Source organism: Drosophila obscura, unplaced genomic scaffold (assembly GCF_018151105.1).
Source record: "Drosophila obscura isolate BZ-5 IFL unplaced genomic scaffold, ASM1815110v1 contig_150, whole genome shotgun sequence".
Taxonomy (NCBI): Eukaryota; Metazoa; Arthropoda; class Insecta; order Diptera; family Drosophilidae; genus Drosophila; species Drosophila obscura.
The window spans coordinates 12,367,914-12,377,028 of NW_024542736.1; the positions used below are offsets into that span (position 1 = coordinate 12,367,914).

The 9,115-nt window shown below is 44.7% G+C and overlaps 1 protein-coding gene across 1 annotated transcript; it reads left to right on the top strand.

Annotated features, from left to right (window-relative positions):
- The first annotated feature begins 8,398 nt into the window (after positions 1-8,398).
- On the top strand, positions 8,399-8,891 carry LOC111066685 (protein Diedel). Its single transcript, XM_022355488.2, has one exon. It carries the CDS (start codon positions 8,440-8,442, stop codon positions 8,788-8,790), a length of 351 nt encoding a protein of 116 aa, XP_022211180.2. The 5' UTR covers positions 8,399-8,439; the 3' UTR covers positions 8,791-8,891.
- Positions 8,892-9,115: the final 224 nt, after the last annotated feature.

Sequence of the window (9,115 nt, forward strand, 5' to 3'; positions counted from 1 at the left end):
GACATGTAGGATTAAGGATACAGATTGGATACAGGCTCTGTATTTAAAGATAACTTTTAAGTAAGATTGACAGCAGGTTATTACCAAAATTGTATTCAGCATATTACAGCATTTATTTGTAAAAAAAAAAAATAATGACACGAAAACTGGAAGAGCAACCCGTCAATGTGATATGTGATTTGCCATTTCCATTTGTGCTCCATAGAACCGAATTTTAATTAGCTATGACTCCGTGTAAATAGATTTACAAAAGTGATGTGGCATAACCACAGGAAATCCTGAGTGGAATCCAACCCTTCGTTGGATCCTTCGTTATCTATGGGCAACCACAAGGAGCTGGTTGGGATTCCTGGAGGTGTTCCCCCCCTTTTCATGCCTTTTCACCGCCCTTCCCATCCCATATTTTCCGTGTGTTTACCTTGTCTGGCTGGTTGTGATCTCGGCAAAGAATGCTTTGCACTTAATTAATGTAATATTCGTAAGCTGCTCTGTATCTCGTATCCGTGGCGCATCTGCGTGCGGTGGTTGGCCCGGACAACAAGCGTCTCCGGGTTAATTAACATATGTAAATGAAAAATCAAAGCTTTGCATTGCCACCAGCCACCCACTCCCCTTTGTCGAGAGGGTGGCGCGAGGCACGAGTTGTTTGCACTTAGCATTACTAGAAGAAATTTCGAGCACTTGGGTAATCGCTCTCCGTGGCTGCCACGCACGTTGCGGCAGTTAAAGAGGTTGCAACCAGATCGTATATCGGTTCTTAATGTCCCCGGATAGTTTTGGGGACAGAGCTGCTGCTGCTTCTTGGCGCTGCCTTGTGATTGTTCTGTATTTTATTTTATTTAATTTAATTAAAGCTGCCGCAGACAGCGTTGCGGACAGTCCGGGACCGGTGCGATGACAAACCCACAGACGCTGCCACCGCCTAGTGGCAGCCTCATTTAAATACAAATAATTTATGAATGCTTGCCTGTCTCTCCTCTGTGACTCCATAGCCACCATCCATCCATCCACCCTCCCCACAACTCCACCACCTTTCCAGCCCGTCTCCATCTCCATCTCTCCGCCGACAGCTGTGTTGGGTTTTTCATATTTTTTTATTTTTTTTTAATGCTGGCGCTGCATTAAATGCTTTTTAACTTATTTGCCAGTTGTCCGTCGTCGTTGCCGTACATTTTCTGTTTTCTTTTTTCTCTTATTGCATTTCATTTTATTCTGCGCTGAGCCGTGACAACAGTAAGCAGATTACATATATGCTGAGATTATTAAAAAGTTAAGAACTTAAAGTGCTGCATAATGAGATGCTATTGCATTTGCATTCATACTTAACGCATTTAATTAATTCCCGGCCCCCGACTCCGTTTTCCCAGGCACCCATCGCGCATACGAAGCGCTGAACCTGGGCCTGGACCTGGAGAACGATGATCGACCGGCATTTTAATTGCCATTGCCGCCGAGGAGCATTCCGGCAATTGCCCAACCCTGCGGTCACACTTAATAACGCTTTATTGGAGAGGCCGTGGGCCATAAGGAGTCAGAACTGATTTATTGATGAACCTCACGCCATATTGACCTATTCGGGTCAACTAGGGATTTCAATCAACGACACCGCAACCGCAGATTCAGATTCAGATTCAGTCACTCGTAGCCCCCTGTTTATGCAACAAACATTGCCATCTCGAGCATATCAAGTAATCAAGGACAAAAGTAATCGGAAATCATACATCGGACGAACAAGCAAAGGAGCCAGAGGAGGCAGAGCAGGAAATTTATCAATCTACATACATAGCTACATATGTATGCCATGTGAAGGCATTTTGGGTAAACATATTTGCGGTCAACGGCTGATAGTTTTCTGTGGCCAAAGTTTGCACGAGACAAGACATGTGCTACGAGCACTACGAGTATTCTACAATCAATTTCGATTACCCCGCACAGATCGTAAAACAAAGGCACACACTGACACACACACACACACACTTGCCATGAAGGAAAATGGAAATGGAGGTCAGCGGCAGCAGCAGGAGCAGGGGCAGAAAAGAAACCAAAAACTGAAAGAGAAAACTACTTAGGAAATTTTCAAGTGATGTCCTGCTGGACGCGATAAGTGGGTGGGGTTGCTGCTGCTACTCCACCCTCCAACCTTTCTGTGTATATGCGAGGGTTTTGTGGTCTGCCAGTGTTGGGTGACACAAATCTGCCACACGCGTCATCGTCCCTTCTGTGTCTCTGGGTCTTGCCACTCGAGCTTCGTTTTGTCTGGGACTGCTTCTGCTCGTGCCTGCTCCTCCTACTCCTCCTCCTGATGCTTGTCGTTTGCTGGCTGCCGACCCCCAGTTAAGTAACTAAAACAAACGAAAGCAACAAACAAAATGCCCATAAAAATGGACAACGGACAACGCGCTGATAAGCTGCAAATAATTTGTGTGTGTGTGTGTATGTGTGTGTGTGTAATGTGTGTGTGTGTGTGTATCTATGTGTGCGAGTGGACGATAGCGCCAATTTCAAAGCATCAAAACATTGCCCACCAAGTGGGTCTACCTCTATGTCTGTGTGTGAGTTGGGGCTTTATGTTATGGTATATCTGTGTGGCCGTAGACAGGCCCCTGCTTCTGGAGTGGCCACTGCTGTAGATAAGAACCTTCCTACATACGAATATATACTCGCTGAAATACGCTCCTGTCATTGTCCTGATGAGTCGATGAAGGCGAGTGGCGGCAGGGGAAGGCAGCGGCGCGCCTCTGCCTCATTAATTGTCATATTTTCGGTTCAATTATTTCGCTTTACTCTCTTCTTAATTATGAAATTGCGTTTTTTTTGTCTCTTCCGCATTGGCAGGCATTATCTAATATGTACTCAGGTAAATCAAATTAAAACCCAACGCGAAAATCCAGCGAAATTCTTTAATTTGTTCATGGCTGGTGTCAAGACTCACAAATCCTCTAGTATCTAGCTGCGTCTGCCAGTTATGGTGGCGCCTGAACACTGAAGCGATAAGCTGCCGCAACACTGCTAAATGCCACATGCAACACGGCCATTGCCGCTGCCAGCCACACTCTGCCACGTTCGCAGTTTGGCCACACAATAAAAATTGAGCTAATGCAAACACACACACACAGACATGAATGCGCGTACTCCTTATATACACATATGTACATATATTTGCATACGTTTTTTTGCCTGTACACTTTATTGACCGAAAATTGCAGAAATTCGTAGCAGCAAATGGCCCCGCCCTGTGCCCCCCCCCTACCTCTGCCATCCATCGAGTTGAGGTACCCCTACCCCACAAGGGCTTACAGTTTTTAAGCGCAAGTTATGGCCCATCGTGCATCGATTGGCGGCGGTTTTAAATTTCAATAAAAGTGAATTCCAAATGGGCACAAATAGTGCTGCTCAATGGGTTCGGGTTATGGACAGGGAACGTGATAGGAATGGGTGTTGGGTAGTGGGTAGTGGGTGTTGGGGCACGGTGCCTGTGGCTCAGTGTGTAATGTGTAATACAAAATGGCTGAACAACACTGTGGTACAAATCGTTGGATCAAAAGAGAGTGTGCAAAAAAAATAAATAAATAAAGGCAAAATCCAAACGGGAAAGCAAAACAAAAGAGAATGCCGCAAAAGAGAGCAAAGGACGAGGTAAATGCAGTCAGTCCAGGGGGGGGTTGGGGTGTGGGGTGGTGCTGGCACAACGCATGACATTTATGCCTGACATAATCCGCTTACACAACAGGATAACAAGATGAGCACTCGTACATTTTTAATACGCTCGAGATACAATAATTTATATGCGTGGCACGTAAGCGCCCGGCAGCAAGCAGCAAGCAGCAAGGTGGCACGGCCCCCACGACGATGACGACGACGAGGCAGGCAGAGGTATACAAAAAATGCGTCTCGAGCCCCAGCCTGTGGCTCCATATGTGCGAGCGGGGCTTAGCAGTGGAATAAGATGCACAGGAGGTGGGGGTAGGGGGAGAGTGCTGGCGAATAGACAATGGAGCGCATACGGATACGCATACGTAACTATGCTACAAATTGTTGTTGTTGTTGCGGCCCTAGCCCTGTGGCACATCCGATGACGCGGCAACGTAATGATATGCCAAGCAGCGCCGCGACGAGTTCCACAGATTAGCATAGAAAGCAGGGCAGCAGGCCCTATAAAAGCTTTTTCCATTAATTGAGCAGCCTGCCAACCTGATCTGCTATATATAGGGAAATGTATATGGGAATTAGCAAAAGCAATTTAAATTTTAGCAAAAGAAACGCCTGGAGTTGTAGAGCTGTAGCTCCCCAAATAGATCTGTTGTTTGCTTTAAGAGCTCACCCAGACATATCCTTGACCAGCCCCAAACAAAACAATATCAAGAAACAGTTACAGCTATTTATGCGTTTTTGATTTTGTCTAGCGTTATACCTTGAGGTAGGGTATTGCTGAGATTTCCAGGACGTTAGCCATGCAAAAACGGAAGCCTATATTAACTTACAAATTAAATATATTTTCTATTCCATTTCATTCCACTTAGTCCTTAGCTTTCAGGCTCGCTCCCTTATTGCAATCTATTTAAATTCCATCAAAGAGTATCTCAGCCTTCGGTCTTCAAAGAGATAAATTCTACCTAACTTGTTCTGTTTTATTCTGGCTGTTGTTGTTTTTCCGCTTTGGGTTTTTCGTTTTGTTATTTTTTGTGTCTCGTATTTGGGGCTCGTAGCAAGGCGTTAAATTTAGGAACGCCCACACGTAGCCGTGTCAATACTCAGCTCCGTTCCGCCAATGCGGATATGTGTTTGTGCGTGAGCACTTTATGTCTTAAATAAGTCAACAACAGGAAGAGCTCCAGCAGCAACCTTACAGTGCCCCCTCGGAACAAGGATCAGGCGGGGCAGGCGTGGCAGGGTAGACGAGGCAGCAGTCGGCGGGGCAAACAACTTTGACTCACGTTGCAGAGAGCGAGAGCTGTGGCAACTTGTGTTTACACTTTTGTGGGTTTTGTTTATGATGTCAAATAAAAGTGCACAACAATACCGAATAAATATTTTATTACTTTGATGAGTCCGTTTGTCTAAAAACAAAACAAAACAAAAAAAAAAAAGAAACAATACGAGCCGAGCCGAGCCGACTTCCGATGCGGCAACTTTAAGTTGCCGTTTCCTTCCACACCTCATGGAGTTAAAGATGTCTGGCTGGGGTGCAAGTAGGTTGCATGGGATGGGATAAAGGGAGAGATTCCATCTTTGGAGCGCACATACTCGTAAACAGCTTTTGACAAATGTGCGCCTAATAGAAATAAATGCAAATATAAACTTGTCCAACTTGAAGCGCTCACGGGCCTGTCGTCTGTCAGACATTGTCCATTTGTCAGCGCCAGTCGTCGACCTCCCATAGAATGGGCCTGCAAATGGAAATGGGAATGGGAATGCGGCCGGGGCCGGGGCCGGGGCTGACGTCTGTTCCCGTTTTTATTGTCTCACTCGTATGATAAACATCTTTGCCTATTGCCGCCAGTATTTCAAGCCGACTGACTCTCCTTCTCTCCTTATCATTAAGCATTATCGCGGAACGGGACGCGACGTACTTCTGCCCCGGCTTTTATTGTCTCCTTTAACCGCAGAGGCGGCAGCCAAGAGCAGTCGCGCCCTTTGTCTTTGCTTTGTTGCTTTTATGTTGATTAAATTATAAAATATTTATTTCGTCGTCGTTGTCAATGCTGCTGATACTGTATATAAATTAAGCTTTTATTGTGCCTCCTACGCAGCGTGTACACAATCTTTTGGCGGCAAGTGTTAAAGTCTACATCAGCCGCTCTTTCTGATGCGACTCCCGTACAATTAATCAGTTCAGAGTGATCCTCATATATGTAGTGCTTAGCATCCGTGTCGTTTTCCAGCCTAAAACTAAAGACTCGGACAGCAACCTCACTTTGTAACCTTAGGCTTGCCAGATGCCTTCGGAGACAAGAAAAAATTGTTGTATCTTTTTAATTTTTTAAACATTATATACAGTAATTTTTCCTCACTCCAGCAATCAATTAACTGGTTAATATGTTGTACCAAAAGACGTCAGTGACTTTTAGAACACCCTGGAGAACAACTGTTAATTAATATGTACTGCTACACACAGAGAAAAAGTTCTTAGATTCGAATGATTACACTTAAATTTAAAAATATTAAATATAATAGTTTTCAATAACAAATAACAATAAGCTATATTATGTACAGATATATATTATTTGTATTTCACTATTTTTCTCTGAGTGTACTTACTCTTATCAGCACATCGTAATACAAGTTGGCGCAATGGGCTCTTTTCAGCTATCTCCCCTTATCAACTGTGTCGAAATTAATTGCAATTCTTCTTACATGGAAGAATTTGCGGATCGAAACTCTTTAAAAAGCTTTGATCCCAGCACATCAAGTATTCAGTCTTCAGTCGTTCAGCATTTCCTATCTGTGAAATATGAGATTTTGTATTGTCCTGCCGCTTATCCTGGCCATTTGGCTAGTCTGCCTATCCTCAAAGACCAGGGCCGACTGCTGCAAGCCCACAAAGATACGCTTCGAGCTGGCGAGGAACAATAATTCGCACACCTGCGAGACCTTCGGCGGGAAGTCAGCCAAGAACTACGTCTGCACGGCGAAGATATGCAATGACGGCAACAATGTGTGGGGCACGTGGTGCGGCAAAGGCAAGTGCAATCCAAGCGGATGTCACTGCAAGAAGGGGTGCATCGCCAGCGGTTCGAACCCCATTGACAGTTTCCGTGAGAAGCATGGGTTCTTCAATTTTATCTATGTCGGACATAAATAGCCAATAAAGAGATAATAAATAAATCGAAAAACAGCTTTGTCCCAAAACAGCTTGATTGAGGTACATAGGTACTCGTATAAAGAGCAGACGGCGAACGGGAACGGAAACAGGGGCACTCTTTAAATAGCTTTTCAAAGGCGTTCAGTGTTTCAGTTGCACAATATTTGTACAGCTTCTAGGCAGTTCAGGATGGGATTATGGCTTATCTATCATCTCATGGGCATCCTGGCCATTTGGCTGGTATGTCTGGCGTCGCAGACCACGTCCATCTGCTGCAGGCCCACACATATATCCTTCGATCTGTCACCGGAGGCGGAAGGAGAAAGTTGCGGATCCTTTGGCGGCAGTGAAAACGAGAACGGCACCTGCTCAGCGGCGATCTGTAACGATGGAAACCCTGTTAAAGGCAGTGTGTGCAGCCTGGGCAGTTGTGATTCACGTGGTTGTCGCTGCAAGCGCCGATGCATCAAGATGCACCACGATCCCATTTTTAGTTTCAATGAAAAATATGGTTTCTACAATTTTCTTTATGTGTTGCCACGTACGGATGGTGATCAATAAAAAATAAAGTCTAAAGTGTTCTATACGCGTACTTTAAAATATAAATGAGTTCCAGTTGTAAACTCGAGCTAAAAACAAAAACGCATTTGATTTATTTTCTTGCTATTTATTCGGTTATTTAGCTATTATTTATTTATTTATTTAACTTCACAGCTGTCAGTCCAATGTTATTTGCATAAGAGTTTTACTAATATTTTAATAATAATATTTTATGTATCGCAAGGGAAAAACAGCTTTGTCTGAAAGACACCTTTTGCGGCTCAAATATCATTTATCGGCCGTGAGCCGTAAGCCGCTTGCCTGGGATCCGGCAACGACAGACTTTAAAAAGACGAACGCCAAGACTCCACTATTCAGTGTGACAGTGCCTCTCCATTTCTTTGGTAGCTAAAAATGAGATTCTCGATTGTCTTATTTGCCATCATGTCCTGCATTTGGCTGCTCTGGCTGCCCTCGCTGACCACGGCAGTCTGCTGCAGGCCCACCCGCATACGCTTTGAGCTGAAGCGCAGCATAGAGGAACGCACTTGTGACACGTACGGCGGGGAGCCAGATAAAAGAAAAAATAGCTGCAAGGCAAAGATCTGTAATGATGGCCAAATCGTTATGGGCCAGTGGTGCGGCGAGTGCAATTCAATTGGTTGTCGCTGCAAAAACGGATGCATTCAGCCTCGATCGGAGGCCATTAGAAGTTTCCTGGAGAGAAATGGATTCTCCAAGTTTGTCTATGTGAGAAAGGTGCCCGCCTTCCGTTAGTCCACCAATACAAATTTTAAGTCACAATAAAAATGTTTTCCATTGCCAAATGTTCATACTATGAGTAAACGCCAGTGTTGAAGTGATAAATAATAGTTAAGCTGCCTTTTAGCATTACCCATTGAAGCCAGGTGTTTTATGTGCTTTGTAATTCTTTGCGGTACACAAATGTTTCTATTTAATTATGGCCAACCAAAAAGAAACAGATTTCACTTTATAGCTGAACAACAGCTTTCTTGGGCTTATCCTGTGCTCGAGGCCTTTAAAAAGGTTTGCTGCAGCCACTTGTGTATTTAGTCTTTAGCAAAAGATCAGCAAAGATGTTGATCCTCACTTATATCCTGGCGATTTGGCTTTTGTGTCTGCCGCTGAAGGCCAGCGCCGAGTGCTGCAGGCCCGTATCCATAATCTTCCACCTGGCGAAAACCGAATATCCAATTAATTGTGCAATGTTTGGAGGCACTGAGGACTTTAACTACACATGCAAAGCGAGGATATGCGGTGACGGCATGAATGTGTGGGGCGCCTGGTGCGGCATGGGCAAGTGCAATCCGCGTGGCTGCAGCTGCCTAATGGGCTGCATATCGGGCGATCCAATTATGAACTTCCGCTTGAAGCATGGCCTGGAAAACTTTGTCTATGTGGGACCTCAAACTGAAACTTACGATTAATAAACATGATATTAATACCCTTTATCGGCTTTACTCACAAATGCTACCAGTTTGTGTGTATCTCGAAGAGGAAATCGATTTGCATTGTCATAATCCACACAGCCAGAATGGAATTTATTACTACGAATGAAGCTCGAATTTGTCGCGCTCTGTTTAGACTTTTGTGTGGTAGCTCCAGAGGCACCCAGGGAGACCCAGGGAGACACAGTGGGAGCCATAAGCTCTCACTTTTCTGTGGTAGTACGCGTATGTAGGGTAACCTAAATAAAGCCTTGCACCTGACAGGCGAACCGAACTGAACCTGGGAGTATCGTCTAACGCTCGA

What these genes read in the sequence shown, in the direction of transcription:
- LOC111066685 (XM_022355488.2), top strand. Translation starts at nt 8,440, where the DNA reads ATGTTGATCCTCACTTATATCCTGGCGATTTGGCTTTTGTGTCTGCCG.